Below are 22,520 nucleotides of genomic sequence, written 5' to 3'. Positions count from 1 at the left end.
GTTAAACTATGTAAAGATGAGTCTTTTATTGTACACACCAATTCATTTTTGGATAATTTAAACAATACTTTAGTATTTTATGTATCAACTTAAATCCAAAATATTTGTTTTGAAGGAGGTTGACAAAAGGAGAAATAATATGGTATATTTTTATATTTTCCTATCTACACTGCACTGTACTAACCTAGCACCATTCTTAGTTGTCATCACAAATCAATGTTCATGTAAATAGCTTTAATTGTCAGCTAGTTCACATAGTTCTCTATTGTGCTACATATTAAAGGATTAGTTGCAAGATGATAGGCTTAGTGTTTTGATGTAACTTGCAAAGAATTTAGTTTATTTCACAATCAATGGATTGAAGTCACATGATTATTATTATACAGGAGTTCCGGTTAATTCATCATGTCAATTTTCATAACTCACTTCTCTTTACATTCTTGTTGCCTGTTTGCTGTATTTTTATAATTTTTTGTACCATTTTTTTTCACAATCTATTACCTCCCTTTATGCGCTTATACCTTTTTGTTTGCACAACATTGCACTTTTAACTTTAAAAAATTATGAAAAAAAATAAAAATTGTCAAATGTGGTCTGGTTCACTCATATTAAAAACACATAGAAATAACTTTGAAACACTAACTGCTATCAAATATGGCAGGCATCTCTGCTAGAATAGACAATCTCAATAGTGAATTAAATAATGCTGAAGAAATTCTGTTAAGGAGGAAAATTTTACCAAACTTTAGGGAAACATTAATTACTGATCCTATTCGAATAATATGGTTAACAATCCCAATTGATAGTGATCTTGGTGTTCAGTGTTTCTGAGATAATTGAGTTTAATTATGAAGAATATTTTTATGCCCCACCTACGATAGTAGAGGGGCATTATGTTTTCTGGTCTGTGCGTCCGTTCGTCCGTCTGTTCGTTCGTCCGTCTGTCCCGCTTCAGGTTAAAGTTTTTGGTCAAGGTAGTTTTTGATGAAGTTGAAGTCCAATCAACTTGAAACTTAGTATACATGTGCCCTATGATATGATCTTTCTAATTTAAATGCCAAATTATAGTTTTGACCCCAATTTTACGGTTCACTGAACATAGAAAATGATAGTGCAAATTTCAGGTTAAAGTTTTTGGTCAAGGTAGTTTTTGATGAAGTTGAAGTCCAATCAACTTGAAACTTAGTATACATGTGCCCTATGATATGATCTTTCTAATTTAAATGCCAAATTATAGTTTTGACCCCAATTTTACGGTTCACTGAACATAGAAAATGATTGTGCAAATTTCAGGTTAAAGTTTTTGGTCAAGGTAGTTTTTGATAAAGTAGAAGTCCAATCAACTTGAAACTTAGTATACATGTTCCCTTTGATAAGATCATTCTAATTTTAATGCCAAATTAGAGAATTTATTTCAATTTCACGGTCCACTAAACATAGAAAATGATAGTTTGAGTGGGGCATCCGTGTTCTGTGGACACATTCTTGTTTTTAAATATCTTAAATCTCTGTCACAGATTTTTCTGAAACAGTTCTGTGGTGGTTCTTTTGCAGTAGTGTGTTGTATTTTAAGGTAGTGTGTTGTATTTTACGGTGTGTTTGTTGTTGTGATACATTTGTTCAGTAGATGTAAAGATAAAAACAACTTCATATGATCTATACATTAAAATGGTCATAAGACCATACATTATACCAAAAAGTTATATAACAATAACGACAAGATGTTGCTTATTTCTCTCTATATTTATCTGTGTTGTGAATATATTATTGCATAGTAATGACGAGGCTTCATGCTAGTAGATTCAGTTGTAATTTCAAAAAAGCGAATTTAATTTTTCTTCAAAAATCCTTGATTCTGGTATGATTACTAGAACAGTAGAAACCCCACCAGTAGAGTTATTTAGTTACTGTACAAGATGTAGTTTAGTTGTTTTTTTAGTTTTGTCTCTAGGAACTGTATTTTTGTAGAGAATATATTACTATTATGTTTCACTCTGATGTAATTTTTCATCATAAATTCTATGTATGATATTTCTTTTATTGTTCTTTCTATTCTGCATCATTTTAGTACCTGCATACAATTTAGAATGGAAATGGGGAATATGTTGAGGAGACAACAACCCGATCAAAGGGCAGTTAACAGCCAAAGGGTCTTCAACGCAGCGAGAAAATCCCTGACCCGTAGGTGGGCCTCAGCTGGCCCCTAAATAAAAATGTACATCAATCCAGCAAAAATGAAAGTCACACTTAACTCCAAAACATATAAATGAGTTAGACTTAACAAAAACATACAAAACTAACAAAGGCCAGAGGTTCCTGACTTGGGACGGGTGCAACAATTTCAATAAATTAGGGAAAGTACATACATCAATATCCAAATCATGCTATTGATTGGTGTTTAACACTTTTAGCACTATTGCCCTATTTCGTTAGTCTTATTTATTTGTTGTGAAGGCAAGATAGCCTAGAGAGAACCACAACCTATGTCAGAAAAGAATGGAGTTGAACGCACCTACCATGTGTAGGATAACTCACACTCTCCTTGTTGACAGTCTAATGATACATAAGTTGGACTTAGACCACACAGCCACTAAGGCCTATGGAATTATACTAATATCATTATTAAATAATCAAAATTTAAAGGATTACATTTATTGACTTAGAAGAAAACTAATTTGTGATGAAAATTTTGAATTTTATTTGTAACAGAATAGTCGAGAGAGTATAAGTCGTCTTGCTGACTATGCTAATGTGGCCGACAATGAGACCAAACACCAGCTGCAGAAACTACAACAACAATTACAGAAAGAGAAGGACCATAATAAATATCTAGAGATGAAACATGGAGCTTATAAAGTAAGTATCTTTTAAAACATGTGCTGAACATAAGTCAAAGGTCAAGGAACTACAACAATTACAAAGAGAGAAGGATAAAGGCTGAATATAAGTTAAAGGTCCAGAAACTACAATAACATATCAAATACCTGTAACCAATAATCTCACGAGAACAAGTTGCATAAATATTACAGAAAAAACGATTTTTTTTAAAAGTAGTTAGTTTTCTTTTTAACTAATAAATATTCATGGTTCATGTAGCAAACAGGAAATCTAAAAATTTACATAGTCAAAGAGTTCAACTGTTCTTAAATCTTCATCTATGCCGGATATATTCTTCACCTTTTTTCATTCTTTTTCTTTTTCGAGAATCAAAAGTTCAACAAAATGAATATCAACTCAAAGAATTTAATCAGTGATATTGTGAATGCATGCATTCTACTGGACTGCTAATGCGTAAATTTCTTTTTGTCATTTTCAGGAAGCCAGTGTTCGCCAAATGGAATGTTTACTTAAAGAATTTAATCAGTGATATTCAGAATCAATGCATTCTACTGGACTACTAACATAGTGCTTTAATACTATTGGTTGAAAATCAGGTTGATTGATGAACTTTGACCTCAGTTAATAATTGTGTACATTATCATCATAACAGAGATTTATATAATGAAAACTTAAGGGATTTGTATTACTTTGAGAATTCAAATAAATGAACAGGATTTATTTTTACTGCAAACATTTTGACTTTTAAAGGAATCTGTTTCAGAATTTAATGAATGTTAGTATCATTGAATCAATTTGGTTTATAAAACAGCTGCCATAAGATGCACCTGCCAGACAATTATTATACTGATCATTTTATATTTATCTTAATGAAGAGTGTATAAAACTCACCTAAATGTAGTCCTGTATATTATATAGATCCCCAGACCTCATTAGAAGAAATGACACATGTCTAAGATTTCTGACAAGACAGTGAATGATCAGAGATCTATATACCTCCAAGATTGGCCTGTGATCATGTATTCCTTCATACGCTAGATACTATCCATAGATTTATTGAATGAATTTTATTGTCTTGAGAAATATCACATTTCAACATGAATACCATATGTGCCTATTTTTTTTTTACTGGTATTGGTTGCTAATTTGTATAACTGGTTGATGATTTCATTGTTGAAGGATTATTAAACTTGAAATTGTTTTGAATCAAAAACATAAGTCTGATATTAAACTGTTATGTGAGTGATATGTATGCTTGTAGTGATCAATTTTGATAAGACGGAATTATTTTTTTCAAGAAGCATTTTATAAAAAGAATCTTAAATTTTGCAGTCAATTTATTTTAGATTGTTAGACAGCATATATCCTTCAGATGAAAATATGTTTCAATTTTGCATACATACTTTTATGCATCAGTTCTTCTTTCCTTAAAATGGAAATCACTAGTTCCATGGCTGTTTTAAAACTATTTTTGGAATAAAAAAAATTATTTAATTTTAATACAATCTTTAAAACTCATACTTTGTAAGTCCTAATCTAGTTTCAGATACAAATTTAACTGAAATTCTCTCAAAAGCAAGCCGTAAGGTATCAGAACATATTGATCTACCAGGAGATCATTTTAATTTCACAAATATTATTACTAAGAGAATGACATAAACTTTTTAAGTAGGATATTAATATAGAAGATGACCTTACAAGCCAGTATTTATTTAGTTACTATTTTCATTAGAATGAAATATGCATTAGAATGCAATATGTGTGTATTTTGTGTGTTAAATATTGGATATACATGGTAGTGAATACTTATATCTGTGATAACATTCCTCAACAGACAAAACTTAGACTGCAGTTTTCATACAAGTACAAAAAAATTCAAGTCCTATCCAAAATTAAGGGGAGATAACTTAATATGATAAAAACATAACTGTAATGCATCATTTATAATTCTCACCTTTTACCAAACTTTTGGATGTCATTTTATTTTTAAATCCTTTAGTTAGATAAAATGAATAAATTGCAGTCTTAGTTTTGACTATTGAATATTTCTGTGCTAAAGTTGTGTTCACTTTTATACACATGCATTTTTATATGTCAGAATAGTTATTTTTATATTTTGTGTACTAGATTTAAAGTGAATTATTAAACATGATATAAAATTTGTTTGAATGTTACTTCAAATTTGCCAAAAAATTTCATTTATCTTATTTACCCAAATATTTTACCTTGAATAATTGCTTTTTCACCATTCAAAATTTTTTCAAAGTAACTTTAAAAACAAGAATGTGTCCAAAGTACACGGATGCCCCACTCACACTATCATTTTCCATGTTCAATGGACCACGAAATTGGATAAAAAATATAATTAGGCATTAAAATTAGAAAGATAATATCATAGGGAACATTTGTACTAAGTTTCAAGTTGATTTGACTTCAACTTCATCAAAAACTACCTTGACCAAAAACTTTAACCTGAAACATGCACTTTCATTTTCTATGTTCAGTGGACCGTGAAATTGGGGTCAAAAGTTTAATTTGGCTTTAAAATTAGAAAGATCATATCATAAGGAACATGTGTACTAAGTTTCAAGTTGATTGGACTTCAACTTAATCAAAAACTACCTTGACCAAAAACTTTAACCTGAAGCGGGACAGACGGACGAACGAACGGACGAAAGGACGGACGAACGGACACACAGACCAGAAAACATAATGCCCCTCTACTATCGTAGGTGGGGCATAATAAATTTCTTGTGTCATCCTTGTTAAATATGAAGATGAATACTATTGAAACAAATAACCAACAGAGACCTTAGTTTTTTTTTAAATTCAAAGTTTTGTAACAGGAAATTTGTAAAAATGACCACATTATTTATATTCATTGACTACTGGGCTGGTGACATCCTCGGGGACAAAATGTCCACCAGTAGTGGCATCGACCTTCAACAATGAACAAAACCATCATCCTACAGCAAGCTCAAAAGGTTCGGACATAACAAAACAACAAACCTGAATGATGCACAAAACAACACATGAAAACCATGATATACAACAACAAACAACCACTGGAAGACAGACTCATGACTTTCATGGTTCAACGACTGAATAAGAAAGACCACTTTCATTTTATTGGTTGACATAAATATTTTGAGAAAGTTAGACTTAAAGATGTTCATCAATCATTTCTGAGGAGGTGAACATATTTTATGAGTATTCATCAGAAATAAATACACATCTCCTGAAAGGCTAATAAAATTGAGAATTGAAATGGGGAATATGTCAAAGAGACAACAATCTGACCATAGAGAAGATAAACAGCTGAATGCCACCAATGGGTCTTAAAAGCAGTGAGAAAATCATGCACCCAGAGGTGGTCCTCAGCTGGTCTAAATAAAATTGTGTACTAGTTCAGTGAAAATGGACATCACACTAAACTCCAAAACATAAATGAACTAAAATTAAAAACATACAAGACTAACAAAGGCCAGAGGCTCCTGACTTGGGACAGGCCCAAAAGTGCAGCAGGGTAAAATATGTTTTTGAGATGTCAACCCTTCCACTATACCTCTAGCCAATGTAGAATAAAGAAACACATAATGACTTACACTTGTTTACAAACATAATTGTCTGATATGTGAAAAATTTGTGGTTCTGGCAGCCATCTTGAATGACAAATGAGTCACTAGATACAATTAATTATGTTCATATTTCATGAGATGTGCTGTGCAGAGTAGTTTTACAAAGTGAAGCTCACATATTTGAAATGAATATACTCTGATGGCCTCATTGCAACATCTCAATTTCAGAAGTCGATTGTATGTGGTGTATGGAATGATATTAACCGGTACATATCAGTCTGTCCAGTTCATCTGACCTTGACCTTATTTTGTATTTTGGTCTGTTTTTCAATTACCATAAGCAATTGGTCAGCTATTGTTAGTTTACATATAATTTAGGCATGGCTTATTCTTGTAAAGAAGCTTGTGTCTGCATGTGCTACTCTTATTCTTTGTTCCTTATTTAGAAGAGATACACGTGGCAGAACTCATCTTTTGATAATTCTGTTTGGATAGAAGGACGATATTTTATATTGTGAAGCAAATCTTTTCTCTTATTCTTGTTAAATTTGATAAAAGATAGATTGAACTGCTATTGTTCAAAGATGGTTCAATCATTTAAAGCAATCGTTGTTGGGAGAAAAAGTGAGCAAATATCAAGAGGAGATCAATTAAAATTTATTAACATATTTCATAAATAAAACTAACAAACATAATATATTTTACAGTTACAACAAATATATATATATAAGATATTTAAAAAATTACGTCAAATTATAAGTAATTGGCATTTATACATTAAAATATGAGTAATCAGCTTTTCTTTTTTATAATTGAATTTTAAATTTTCCTTGAATTCTTACTTAAAAAGTATGTGACCTTGATATGTCAATTAGGAATCCCCCAAAACTGAACTATAAAAATCTTTATCATCATGAAGATTCCTTCTTCTTTTGAGGCCCTCAAAATTAACAATAAAACTTTTCATTTTTCAAAAAAAAATATAATTTTTCAGATGTATGGGGGTCAATCCAATCCTGACAGACTGTCAACTGATCATTCCACAAAATCTAAATCTTTTATTTCAGAGAAAAACAAAATTTGTTCCATTCATTTGCAGTTGAATATAAACGTTTTGTTTTATGTAAATACATCTTTGATATCTTGTCAATATGGGTGGAAATGTAAGGATCACTGACAGGAACAATGTAGGATCATATGGAGCACAAATATAACAAAAACTAATACCATGGTGATACTATTGATAGACATAAATATATATATACAATGAACTCTAATTTGTTGACTCATAATTTAAGTTTGAACTAAAAGTCAATTTTCTATGACTTGTGAGGACTAAAGTAAATCCTAGAGCACTTAAAGGTAATGTTTATACTACAATATATTAATTTTTAATGTCATGCTCTCTTCTTTTGAGGAGAAATTATTTGTACATTGTGACATAGATGCTGATGGTGTTTAACTTTTTAAGTTTAAGAAATCATTTGTAACCCAAATTCAGTCATTGTTCTGGAGTTTGGAAATATGAGTGCGATGAGTCTATGTCTTCTGCCACTGAAGATGAGGCACTATCTGATGCAGAGGCTTGAGATGATATAGATCTACTGCTATTGTATTGGATTGTTGAGTCCTGGTCATTGCCCTGGATTGACAACTGGTCAAGACTTATCTCATTCTCTTCGTCGTCTAGTACAAGTCTTGGGACTATAATTTCTTCTGAAGACTGCCTAGATAATGTCTGTGCAAATTCTGAAATAAAAGAGCAGTTGACATTGTTAATCAGATATTTTCTGAGGAATATGTATTTAAAAATTTACTTTTGAATGTTTTAGGACAGTAACTTAATTTTTGTGACAGTTGTCACTTCCACCAGGACATAATATTGTATTTTATTTAATGTTAAGATCAGCTGTCTACTGGGACATCTTTTATACCACAATCTGTTTAGGACTTTAATAAAATATACAAATTTTGAGAGAAGATTCTAATTCATTGGTTATGGAAGCTAAATGAAGAAAAGTGTGTGTTTTGTAGTATTTTATTCACTGCATTAAAACAATAACGCACTTTTTTGTATCATTTTTTTCTTTCTTCAAATTTGCCAAAATTATAAGGGGAGGTAACAATACTTTTAAAAAGGAACAGGTCTGGAATTCACTTATACTGTTTTGAAAGAAAGAAACAAGTCATGTGATCCAATGTTTCTTATTTTATATTTATATTCTAAAAGCACATTATAAGAATTATCTTCTTATATTTTATCTTAAAGTTCTATCATTTACTTTCTATCTCATAAAATTAGTTTTTCTATACAATGTATGAGCTTAGATATACAAAATCTGATAATTTTGCACAACATGTTGCTTGAATAAAAAGCTCCCTCACCCGTAACTTTTACTTTTATTTTTGAAAAAGCATGACATAAACAACATTTTGGCAAATTATTTAAAAAAAAATATCATTATTAATTTAGATCTCAGCTCAATAATATGTGTGGAAGGGCAATAACTTCAATATATATCATTTTGTTCTTTCAAACTTTTACAGAAAAATCATACAAGAAATGAAAGCGTGCATGTGAGAGCTTACAATGTAAATTTTAGTAAAATTTCTCTTTCAAAGAACAAAACTTCTATGTAGGTGTGAGACTGCTTACAGTGCAATGTTCTTATAATTTCAAAATGAAGGTAAAACTGATTGATCAGCACTGATTTGAACTTGTCTTGAACATTTGCTGATATAATCAGTAGATTTGGTTTTATAAAAATCCCAGAAGAAATCTAGATAGACAGAGCTTACAACGGTATTTTCCATATTATTCATATTCCAGGGGGCATTACTACTTAAAATTATTTGACTGGCAATGTTTTTCAAAATTGTCTGAGACAGTGACACCTTTGAGTTTGAAGTAAAATTCATATAAATTCTGAAAAGAATTGTAAATGTTACTATGGTTATTGTTAATTTCTAACCTCCTGAGCTTCTTTGTTCCATACTTTCTTCACTGATAGGTGACAACTGGTGCCCGGGTTGACAATTATCATCATCCTCCACTCGCCCAGCATTGATGTCCAATTTACCAGAATCATTTGTCTGAATGATACACTGAAATATATCATCATGAATCTCCTTCAAGAACTCATTTCTTTCATTGTTTGACTTGTTATCTGTATCATACGTCTCTCTTTGATGGAAAACACCCTCTTCCTCCTCAGTCACCACATGTTCATAATTCTCTGTTTTGTTTGGTGTTGATGTTAAGTACATTGGTGGTAATCCTGGTGTGTCGCCAACATTGTTTGTATAGTTCCGTTTTATCTCAACTTCTATCTCTATAGGTTCTAACTCTTGTCCTGGACGTTGTCTTATTTTGTTTGGGGACCTATAAACCATGTCATCAGAATATTCTCCAAACTGATACGTATCTGTCGTCCCTTTGTTTCTACTGGTGCCTAGTGAACCACGGTTTTGGATTGATCTCAAACTTGTTAAACCATGGCTTTGGTCAATCATTTGATTAGGTTCACTTTGACTTTGATTATTCAGATGACGTTGTGCACTTTCAGTCATCCAGGTTTTTTCATTATTGATGTCATCAAGTGTGCCAAACATGCGACCTAGTGTTTCATGACTTTGATTGATGTCATCAAGTGTGCTATTACTGTATGTGCTATTACTGTATCTAGATACTGGAACTTGTGTCTCAGGACTTTGGCCAAACATGCGACCTAGTGTGGCAGAACTTTGGCCGATTATCTGACCTAGTGTAGCAGGTCTTTTACCAGGCATGTAATCAGGTGATGCAGGAGGTTGGCTAGACATGTTATCAGGTGTACTATGACTTTCAATAGAAGTGTAACCTGATATTGCAGGAGTTTGAGTTGTGATGTTAAATGGTACACTACGATATTGGTTGTTCATGTAACTTGTTTTGTGAGGACTTTGGTTGAATATTTCATCTGGTGTACCACGACTTTGGGCAGGTATTTCATCTGGTGTACCACGACTTTGGTTAAATATTTGATCTCGTGTAATACTGCTTTGGTTCGATATTTGATCTGGTGTATCACGGCTTTGGTTCGATATGAAACCTTGGCTAGACACATTAGAAGGGGTAACATGGCTTTCATTAGATAGGTAACCTGGTGTCCCATGACTTTGGCTAGACATGTTTGATGTCTGAGGACTTTGGCTAGACATATTAGGTTGTGTACCAATGTTTTGACTAGATATGTAAGCCTGTTTCTGAGGACTTTGACTAGACATGTAATCTGATGTATCATGACTTTGGCTGTATATGTGACCTGATTTCTGGGGACTCTGGCTGGACATATGACCTGGTGTACCATGACTTTGGCTGGATATGTTACCTGGGGTCTGAGGACTTTGGATTGATATGTTTCCTGGTGTACCACCACTTTGGTTAGACATTCCACCTGGTGAACCACGTAATAATCTTTTTTGTGGAGACAAGAAAGTTTTTCGATGAACCATACGTATTTGACCATCATCATCTTCATCATAATGTGGGTTTGGTTCCTCTATTCTTTGCTGTGATACTACATTCTCACTAGGTTTAATATCCTGAGGTTTTATTTCATCTGTCTGACCATCGCTGGATCTATTCTCTCTGCTGCCTCTAATGAATTGAGGTTGTGGTGTATTACGTTCCTCAGCCTCACTTTCATTCTGCTTGACATTTCCCTCAAAAGATAACCTTCTGGAAACATTGTGTAAATTGTCATGACTTCTAGACTGGTCCTCCTGTGATTCACTCCAATGGTATGGTTGTTTGTTTTGTGATCGAGACTGTAAATTCTCTTTGCTGGGTTGAGGGCTGAACTTGTCAAGGAAGTTCTTGAGTTCATATGTTTTTGTCATTTCATGTCCAGGTCTGTGATAACTTTCTGACAGTTCGACTGCATGTTTAGATGAGTCGTCCACTGATGGTAACCTACGATTGCTCTGTTGTTGAACATTTTCAAAACTGATGTTAAAGTCAATCTTGTTATTGTTACGTTCAGTTATCACCATGTCCTCATGCTGTGGCTCTGGACTATCCTCTTGCCACATACCATCCACTGTGGCAGCTTTGCCTGTATTATTTCTCATATAGCGTGCATAAAATCGTTCCTCCTTCTCAACTGAATTGAAGATCTTATGAAGTTCCGATTCATCTGGAGGATCGGGGAAAGTAAAATTAGATCTGTCCTCGACATAATACAATTCAGTATCAGGGTAATTCTCTTCATATTTAGCTGAAGGAGGTTGGACCATTTCTTCCTGAAGATCTATGGACATAGATGGTTCTGACATTCTACGAGCATGACGTAAATTTGTCCTGGATCCTTGTTTACTTCCCGATTCTAAGTTCTTCTTTATTAATTCTTGACTAGAGGCTGACCTAAACATGTTAAAGGAATTCTGTTTTTTAAAATCTTTGAAATCATTCTCTCTAATTTCCATGAGTTCGTTATCGTTACTGACCACACTAAGGTTATGAGTATCTGTCTCTTCATTGGTGGATTCTACTGTGTCATCATTCTCTCCAGTGGCAACTATTTCATATCCATCTTTATCATCACCACCTCCTAAAATAGAAATATGTATGAAATTAAACAAAATAAACTAGTGAATGTTTCATTTACAAAAAAAACTTTTTTTACAAGACACAAACATTTTTAACATTTACAAAAAAATAAAATGAAATTATGAGACACACACATTAGTAGCAAAATGCAAATAAATTAAAAACATGAATGTAATTTAAAGATTCACAACTCTTCATAATTTTGAAAAAGCAGTTTCTGCTTGTGTTGTGGCCTCATCTGTGTTTCAACAGATATTTCCATCACTCCAGATGAAATTTTGTATGAAAAATTGTGACAGCCAGTTCTAAGCTACCATAGACAATACAGATTTATTAATTGATGCTAATCATAGCTACATTTTTTCTTAAATTAGTTGATAAAGCTTTCATTCAAAATAACTTTCAAAAAAAAATATTTTTGAATTTATTAGTAAAATAAAATTGATGAAAACTCATATATCAATTATCTTCCTACATTGACAGAATAAAAAATCTCCACTTAAAAGAAAGGAAGATATTTATTGTTGCAGAATCTCAAACACCAATCTTTATAAATAAGGCATTCTATAAACTGCAAATAATTCATACAAGGGAGGTAATTACATGTTCACTATAACTTACAAAATCATGTTTTATAAAATTAAGGTAACACAATTTTTTTCTCCTCTTTAAATAAATTTCATTTCAGAATGTAAATCATGTTTAGTTAGATATCAATCATGAATTGGTCTATGGATCAGATGGACAAAATGTTTTTTTTATTTAAAATTAACAATTGAGTTGACATAACAGGACCACTGTATTAAATTTTGACCAATGTATGATGTGGCAGCTACAACCATTATTTCTAACCCTACTAAAGGTTGTTGGGTCTCTCCACCCAACCAGGCTTTCTACACCAATAAAAACCGACCACCACAAAATAGAACAATAGTGCTGACAGTGGTGTTAAACACCTATCAATCATTAATTATAAAACATATTTGATGAAGCTCACATCACAATTTACCAAGTTTAGTTATTATTTTATAATTTAATTTTGGATGTAACACGTCTTCTGATTGGCTGACGTTATTTTGTTATGAGCCCATAGACATAATTTAGTCATGTGACCGTGACGTCATCAACGTTTTTTCATGGTTTTCTACGGTTTATAACGGAATTTAGAATTAAATTATAATAAATGACTGTATTTTTTCTGTCTACTCGAAATAACATAAAAAATGTGGTGCACACTGTGAAATAACCCGCTATGCGCGTTATTCAGTGTGCACCAATTTTTTTTATGTAATTTCTTCAGAGACAGAAAAAAAATTACAGTCATTCCTTAAATAAAAGATTTGAAGACAGTAAATGAGAAATGTGTCCATAAGACACAGATGGTGCCCCCTGCTCATATAAGGGACATAACTGTAGAACTGTTAAAGTGAAGCTATACGAATGTGTACTTGTTCTGAGTTTTGTTGTAATAAGTCTTGTGTACACGTTTTAAATTCAGCAATTTTTCTATTTGTAAAGGGGCATAACTTTAGAACAGTATAAGAAACGCCATCAAAATTTAACTTTATCTGTAATTTTTATAGTAGTAAGCATGGCGTATAAGTTTCATAACATTTGGTTGAGTCAAACTAACTGTTTAACCCCGCCGCATTTTTGCGCCTGTTCCAAGTCAGGAGCCTCTGGCCTTTGTTAGTCTTGTATTATTTTAATTTTAGTTTCTTGTGTACAATTTGGAAATTAGTATGGCGTTCATTATCACTGGACTAGTATATATTTGTTTAGGGGCCAGCTGAAGGACGCCTCCGGGTGCGGGAATCTCTCGCTACATTGAAGACCTGTTGGTGACCCTCTGCTGTTGTTTTTTATTTGGTCGGGTTGTTGTCTCTTTGACACATTCCCCATTTCCGTTCTCAATTTTATTAAAGTTAGAGAACAGAAATCAACTTTGGGATGTAAGGACAGAAGGACAGACAGAAGGATAAGGGTAAAACTTAATGCCCCCACCGCTACACCAGGGGCATAAAAATACCTTTTTCATCTGTTATTAACAGCTTTTTCTTGTTCCTGAAATCAATTTAATAGAAAATCAATATTAGGACTATGGCACACATAGAGTACATTATTGTGCATAATACCACACATTTAAATAAAATATAAAATAAGCTATAGTATGAAAACAGCTATAGCCCAGTCAAAGGGTTGGGATCCCGCTAACATGTTTAACCCCGCCACATTATGTATGTGCCTGTCCCAAGTCAGGAGCCTGCAATTCAGTGGTTGTCGTTTGTCTATGTGTTACATATTTGTTTTTTGTTCATTTTTTTACATATATAAGGCTGTTAGTTTTCTCGTTTGAGTTGTTTTACATTGTCTTATCAGGGCCTTTTATAGCTGACTATGCAGTATGGGCTTTGCTCATTGTTGAAGGCCGTACGGTGACCTATAGTTGTTAATGTCTGTGTCATTTTGGTCTTTTGTGGATAGTTGTCTCATTGGCAATCATACCACATCTTCTTTTTTAAATTAAGTTTGAACTTGAAAATAATTGCAACATAAAATGTTTTCGTTTTAAAGTAATCTATGTAATCAATAAGCCCAAAATATTTACAGAAAAAAGTCCAATAAAATCTCTCTTGAGGAAAACTCAAATTTGGCATTTTTATTTTCTTATGGAAATTAACATTGGAGACAACTCTGCAACAATGAGTCTTTTTTTGTCAGTTTTTGGTTGATTATCTTAAAATTCATGTAAAATATGAGACTTTGATGGAGTTATAAGTTCGTATTTAACTTTATAATATAATCTTCTGCTCATGAAATGTATAAAAACCAAAGTGCTATGGGAATTTTTTATTGAAAGAAATTGCAAATTTATGGCTTTTTGACCATTTATAAAAAATAATGTGAATATTTGGTATTGTTTATATCGGTAAATTATATTTGTTCAGCATCTACCTTGTTTAAAAAAACTTTAAACCACAAAAAGAAGAATATATATGCTTAATTTGTTTTATTCAATTTCAGATTCTTTACCTTGACGTGCTGAAAAATCTAATAAATGGTCAACTAATGAATTATGAAATCTAGGTTGTAGCTTGATAAAAGGTATGAAAACACCTTTAAAGTTTAGTGTCATACTCTAAAGACAGCTAAAATATCAAGAATTAATACATTCTGTTGAATAGAAGTGGTAAATTTATAATTTTGTATTAATTTTTATTAATATTTCTGCCTTTTTTGCAGAGTTATCTCCCATATCAATGCAAATCTCCATCAGAATTTTAAAATCATGATTTTTTTAGTTTTCCTCAAGTTAGATTTTATAGGACTTCTTTTTGTGTATATTTGGGGTATAATGGTAAAGATTAATTTTAAAATTCTTCTGTTGCAATTAATTCAAGGTAAGGGTCAAATTAATTATGCTAGATTGACTGGACTAGTAACTATGCAATAAGAGCATGATAAACCCATTTCTATTATTTTTATAAAGTAAAATTCAAGGGTAACGACTTCATTAATGTGCAACTTTTTCATTGGTACCCATACAAATATTTTTTTCTAGTTTTGAAAATTTCCATCTCCATCTCAGATTTGTTTTTGTGATGATCATCAGTTTCAACTTGCCACTTTATTCCCCAAAACAGGCCAATTTACATTGGCTTTCTGGAATCCAATACATATAGCACATTGGTTTACAAAATTAGATCTTGTAACATGTTTGTAATAACAATTGCTATGTCTGACTTATATATCTTGTTTGTTGAAAACTATGGTCTTATGTTTCCTAGGTTATATTTGACTGAAAGTAAGGATATTTGTTGACGTGTTACCTGTGACAGATGCAGGTTATAACTAACACCAGAATGATGACAAAAACCAGGCTAGACATCAGGATAATCACTAGAATCAGATAATAGGGCAGTGGCATTTCTGTAACATAAAATATAAACACAAGTGATTACATGGCTAGAATGATGACAAAAACCAGGCTAGACATCAGGATAATCACTAGAATCAGATAATATTGGGAGTGGCATCTCTGTAACATAAAATATAACACAAGTGATTACATGGCTAGAATGATGACAAAAACCAGGCTAGACATCAGGATAATCACTAGAATCAGATAATAGGGAAGTGGCATCTCTGTAACATAAAATATAACACAAGTGATTACATGGCTAGAATGATGACAAAAACCAGGCTAGACATCAGGATAATCACTAGAATCAGATAATAGGGCAGTGGCATTTCTGTAACATAAAATATAAACACAAGTGATTACATGGCTAGAATGATGACAAAAACCAGGCTAGACATCAGGATAATCACTAGAATCAGATAATAGGGCAGTGGCATCTCTGTAACATAAAATATAAACACAAGTGATTACATGGCTAGAATGATGACAAAAACCAGGCTAGACATCAGGATAATCACTAGAATCAGATAATAGGGCAGTGGCATTTCTGTAACATAAAATATAAACACAAGTGATTACATGGCTAGAATGATGACAAAAACCAGGCCACTCATCAGGATAATCACTAGAATCAGATAATAGGGCAGTGGCATCTCTGTAACATAAAATATAAACACAAGCGATTACATGGCTAGAATGATGACAAAAACCAGGCTAGACATCAGGATAATCACTAGAATCAGATAATAGGGCAGTGGCATTTCTGTAACATAAAATATAAACACAAGTGATTACATGGCTAGAATGATGACAAAAACCAGGCTAGACATCAGGATAATCACTAGAATCAGATAATAGGGAAGTGGCATCTCTGTAACATAAAATATAACACAAGTGATTACATGGCTAGAATGATGACAAAAACCAGGCTAGACATCAGGATAATCACTAGAATCAGATAATAGGGAAGTGGCATCTCTGTTACATAAAATATAAACACAAGTGATTGCATGGCTAGAATGATGACAAAAACCAGGCTAGACATCAGGATAATCACTAGAATCAGATAATAGGGAAGTGGCATCTCTGTAACATAAAATATAAACACAAGTGATTACATGGCTAGAATGATGACAAAAACCAGGCTAGACATCAGGATAATCACTAGAATCAGATAATAGGGCAGTGGCATTTCTGTAACATAAAATATAAACACAAGTGATTACATGGCCAGAATAATGACAAAAACCAGGCCACTCATCAGGATAATAACTAGAATCAGATAATAGGGCAGTGGCATCTCTGTAACATAAAATATAAACACAAGTGATTACATGGCTAGAATGATGACAAAAACCAGGCTAGACATCAGGATAATCACTAGAATCAGATAATAGGGCAGTGGCATCTCTGTAACATAAAATATAAACACAAGTGATTACATGGCTAGAATGATGACAAAAACCAGGCTAGACATCAGGATAATCACTAGAATCAGATAATAGGGAAGTGGCATCTCTGTAACATAAAATATAACACAAGTGATTACATGGCTAGAATGATGACAAAAACCAGGCTAGACATCAGGATAATCACTAGAATCAGATAATAGGGCAGTGGCATTTCTGTAACATAAAATATAAACACAAGTGATTACATGGCTAGAATGATGACAAAAACCAGGCCTCTCATCAGGATAATCACTAGAATCAGATAATAGGGCAGTGGCATTTCTGTAACATAAAATATAAACACAAGTGATTACATGGCCAGAATGATGACAAAAACCAGGCTAGACATCAGGATAATCACTAGAATCAGATAATAGGGCAGTGGCATCTCTGTAACATAAAATATAAACACAAGTGATTACATGGCTAGAATGATGACAAAAACCAGGCTAGACATCAGGATAATCACTAGAATCAGATAATAGGGAAGTGGCATCTCTGTAACATAAAATATAACACAAGTGATTACATGGCTAGAATGATGACAAAAACCAGGCTAGACATCAGGATAATCACTAGAATCAGATAATAGGGAAGTGGCATCTCTGTAACATAAAATATAAACACAAGTGATTACATGGCTAGAATGATGACAAAAACCAGGCTAGACATCAGGATAATCACTAGAATCAGATAATAGGGCAGTGGCATTTCTGTAACATAAAATATAAACACAAGTGATTACATGGCTAGAATGATGACAAAAACCAGGCTAGACATCAGGATAATCACTAGAATCAGATAATAGGGAAGTGGCATCTCTGTAACATAAAATATAACACAAGTGATTACATGGCTAGAATGATGATAAAAACCAGGCTAGACATCAGGATAATCACTAGAATCAGATAATAGGGAAGTGGCATCTCTGTAACATAAAATATAAACACAAGTGATTACATGGCTAGAATGATGACAAAAACCAGGCTAGACATCAGGATAATCACTAGAATCAGATAATAGGGCAGTGGCATTTCTGTAACATAAAATATAAACACAAGTGATTACATGGCTAGAATGATGACAAAAACCAGGCTAGACATCAGGATAATCACTAGAATCAGATAATAGGGCAGTGGCATTTCTGTAACATAAAATATAAACACAAGTGATTACATGGCTAGAATGATGACAAAAACCAGGCTAGACATCAGGATAATCACTAGAATCAGATAATAGGGCAGTGGCATTTCTGTAACATAAAATATAAACACAAGTGATTACATGGCTAGAATGATGACAAAAACCAGGCTAGACATCAGGATAATCACTAGAATCAGATAATAGGGAAGTGGCATTTCTGTAACATAAAATATAAACACAAGTGATTACATGGCCAGAATGATGACAAAAAGCAGGCCACTCATCAGGATAATCACTAGAATCAGATAATAGGGCAGTGGCATTTCTGTAACATAAAATATAAACACAAGTGATTACATGGCTAGAATGATGACAAAAACCAGGCTAGACATCAGGATAATCACTAGAATCAGATAATAGGGCAGTGGCATCTCTGTAACATAAAATATAAACACAAGTGATTACATGGCTAGAATGATGACAAAAACCAGGCTAGACATCAGGATAATCACTAGAATCAGATAATAGGGCAGTGGCATTTCTGTAACATAAAATATAAACACAAGTGATTACATGGCTAGAATGATGACAAAAACCAGGCTAGACATCAGGATAATCACTAGAATCAGATAATAGGGAAGTGGCATCTCTGTAACATAAAATATAACACAAGTGATTACATGGCTAGAATGATGACAAAAACCAGGCTAGACATCAGGATAATCACTAGAATCAGATAATAGGGAAGTGGCATCTCTGTAACATAAAATATAAACACAAGTGATTGCATGGCTAGAATGATGACAAAAACCAGGCTAGACATCAGGATAATCACTAGAATCAGATAATAGGGAAGTGGCATCTCTGTAACATAAAATATAAACACAAGTGATTACATGGCTAGAATAATGACAAAAACCAGGCTAGACATCAGGATAATCACTAGAATCAGATAATAGGGCAGTGGCATTTCTGTAACATAAAATATAAACACAAGTGATTACATGGCTAGAATGATGACAAAAACCAGGCTAGACATCAGGATAATCACTAGAATCAGATAATAGGGAAGTGGCATTTCTGTAACATAAAATATAACACAAGTGATTACATGGCTAGAATGATGACAAAAACCAGGCTAGACATCAGGATAATCACTAGAATCAGATAATAGGGCAGTGGCATTTCTGTAACATAAAATATAAAAACAAGTGATTACATGGCTAGAATGATGACAAAAACCAGGCCACTCATCAGGATAATCACTAGAATCAGATAATAGGGCAGTGGCATTTCTGTAACATAAAATATAAACACAAGTGATTACATGGCCAGAATGATGACAAAAACCAGGCTAGACATCAGGATAATCACTAGAATCAGATAATAGGGCAGTGGCATCTCTGTAACATAAAATATAAACACAAGTGATTACATGGCCAGAATGATGACAAAAACCAGGCTAGACATCAGGATAATCACTAGAATCAGATAATAGGGAAGTGGCATCTCTGTAACATAAAATATAACACAAGTGATTACATGGCTAGAATGATGACAAAAACCAGGCTAGACATCAGGATAATCACTAGAATCAGATAATAGGGAAGTGGCATCTCTGTAACATAAAATATAAACACAAGTGATTACATGGCTAGAATGATGACAAAAACCAGGCTAGACATCAGGATAATCACTAGAATCAGATAATAGGGCAGTGGCATTTCTGTAACATAAAATATAAACACAAGTGATTACATGGCTAGAATGATGACAAAAACCAGGCTAGACATCAGGATAATCACTAGAATCAGATAATAGGGAAGTGGCATCTCTGTAACATAAAATATAACACAAGTGATTACATGGCCAGAATGATGACAAAAAGCAGGCCACTCATCAGGATAATCACTAGAATCAGATAATAGGGCAGTGGCATCTCTGTAACATAAAATATAAACACAAGTGATTACATGGCTAGAATGATGACAAAAACCAGGCTAGACATCAGGATAATCACTAGAATCAGATAATAGGGAAGTGGCATTTCTGTAACATAAAATATAAACACAAGTGATTACATGGCTAGAATGATGACAAAAACCAGGCCACTCATCAGGATAATAACTAGAATCAGATAATAGGGCAGTGGCATCTCTGTAACATAAAATATAAACACAAGTGATTACATGGCTAGAATGATGACAAAAAGCAGGCCACTCATCAGGATAATAACTAGAATCAGATAATAGGGCAGTGGCATCTCTGTAACATAAAATATAAACACAAGTGATTACATGGCTAGAATGATGACAAAAAACCAGGCTAGACATCAGGATAATCACTAGAATCAGATAATAGGGCAGTGGCATCTCTGTAACATAAAATATAAACACAAGTGATTACATGGCTAGAATGATGACAAAAACCAGGCTAGACATCAGGATAATCACTAGAATCAGATAATAGGGCAGTGGCATTTCTGTAACATAAAATATAAACACAAGTGATTGCATGGCTAGAATGATGACAAAAAGCAGGCCACTCATCAGGATAATCACTAGAATCAGATAATAGGGCAGTGGCATCTCTGTAACATAAAATATAAACACAAGTGATTACATGGCTAGAATGATGACAAAAACCAGGCTAGACATCAGGATAATCACTAGAATCAGATAATAGGGCAGTGGCATCTCTGTAACATAAAATATAACACAAGTGATTACATGGCTAGAATGATGACAAAAACCAGGCTAGACATCAGGATAATCACTAGAATCAGATAATAGGGAAGTGGCATCTCTGTAACATAAAATATAAACACAAGTGATTACATGGCTAGAATGATGACAAAAACCAGGCTAGACATCAGGATAATCACTAGAATCAGATAATAGGGCAGTGGCATCTCTGTAACATAAAATATAACACAAGTGATTACATGGCTAGAATGATGACAAAAACCAGGCTAGACATCAGGATAATCACTAGAATCAGATAATAGGGCAGTGGCATTTCTGTAACATAAAATATAAACACAAGTGATTACATGGCTAGAATGATGACAAAAACCAGGCTAGACATCAGGATAATCACTAGAATCAGATAATAGGGCAGTGGCATCTCTGTAACATAAAATATAACACAAGTGATTACATGGCTAGAATGATGACAAAAACCAGGCTAGACATCAGGATAATCACTAGAATCAGATAATAGGGCAGTGGCATTTCTGTAACATAAAATATAAACACAAGTGATTACATGGCTAGAATGATGACAAAAACCAGGCTAGACATCAGGATAATCACTAGAATCAGATAATAGGGCAGTGGCATCTCTGTAACATAAAATATAAACACAAGTGATTACATGGCTAGAATGATGACAAAAACCAGGCTAGACATCAGGATAATCACTAGAATCAGATAATAGGGCAGTGGCATCTCTGTAACATAAAATATAACACAAGTGATTACATGGCTAGAATGATGACAAAAACCAGGCTAGACATCAGGATAATCACTAGAATCAGATAATAGGGCAGTGGCATTTCTGTAACATAAAATATAAACACAAGTGATTACATGGCTAGAATGATGACAAAAACCAGGCTAGACATCAGGATAATCACTAGAATCAGATAATAGGGCAGTGGCATCTCTGTAACATAAAATATAACACAAGTGATTACATGGCTAGAATGATGACAAAAACCAGGCTAGACATCAGGATAATCACTAGAATCAGATAATAGGGCAGTGGCATTTCTGTAACATAAAATATAAACACAAGTGATTACATGGCTAGAATGATGACAAAAACCAGGCTAGACATCAGGATAATCACTAGAATCAGATAATAGGGCAGTGGCATTTCTGTAACATAAAATATAAACACAAGTGATTAAATTGGTACTTTTTAGGCAAACCTTTTGGTTTCTTTCAATTTTGCATATTTATTGTCCCTCATTTTTTGACACCTCATAAAAATTG

The 22,520-nt window shown here is 33.2% G+C and overlaps 2 protein-coding genes across 10 annotated transcripts in view; one reads left to right on the top strand and one right to left on the bottom strand.

Annotated features, from left to right (window-relative positions):
* LOC139501606 (coiled-coil domain-containing protein 150-like) overlaps nt 1-5,001 on the top strand; it is a 29,461-nt gene extending 24,460 nt beyond the window's left edge. For 6 of the 9 annotated variants that reach the window (XM_071290723.1, XM_071290721.1, XM_071290724.1 and 3 more), the window contains 3 exons: nt 116-142; nt 2,710-2,856; nt 3,317-5,001. In XM_071290723.1, the coding sequence (XP_071146824.1) occupies nt 116-142; nt 2,710-2,856; nt 3,317-3,367 (225 nt within the window). In that variant the 3' untranslated portion in view covers nt 3,368-5,001. The remainder of the gene's footprint in view (nt 1-115; nt 143-2,709; nt 2,857-3,316) is intronic. The other 3 variants (XM_071290725.1, XM_071290722.1, XM_071290717.1) reach the window with 1 other exon arrangement.
* A 2,052-nt stretch (nt 5,002-7,053) lies between these two features.
* Nucleotides 7,054-22,520, bottom strand: part of LOC139501660 (uncharacterized) — a 34,766-nt gene continuing 19,299 nt past the window's right edge. Inside the window, exons 9-12 of the mRNA XM_071290801.1 lie at nt 15,837-15,936; nt 14,036-14,070; nt 9,389-12,007; nt 7,054-8,165 (exon numbers count right to left, since the gene is read on the bottom strand). Coding sequence (XP_071146902.1) covers nt 7,918-8,165; nt 9,389-12,007; nt 14,036-14,070; nt 15,837-15,936 — 3,002 coding nt within the window. The 3' untranslated portion in view covers nt 7,054-7,917. The remainder of the gene's footprint in view (nt 8,166-9,388; nt 12,008-14,035; nt 14,071-15,836; nt 15,937-22,520) is intronic.

This window comes from Mytilus edulis, chromosome 13, assembly GCF_963676685.1.
Source record: "Mytilus edulis chromosome 13, xbMytEdul2.2, whole genome shotgun sequence".
Taxonomy (NCBI): domain Eukaryota; kingdom Metazoa; phylum Mollusca; class Bivalvia; order Mytilida; family Mytilidae; genus Mytilus; species Mytilus edulis.
The sequence above is the reverse complement of the archived record's forward strand: the minus strand, read 5'-3'. Positions and strand labels throughout refer to the sequence as shown.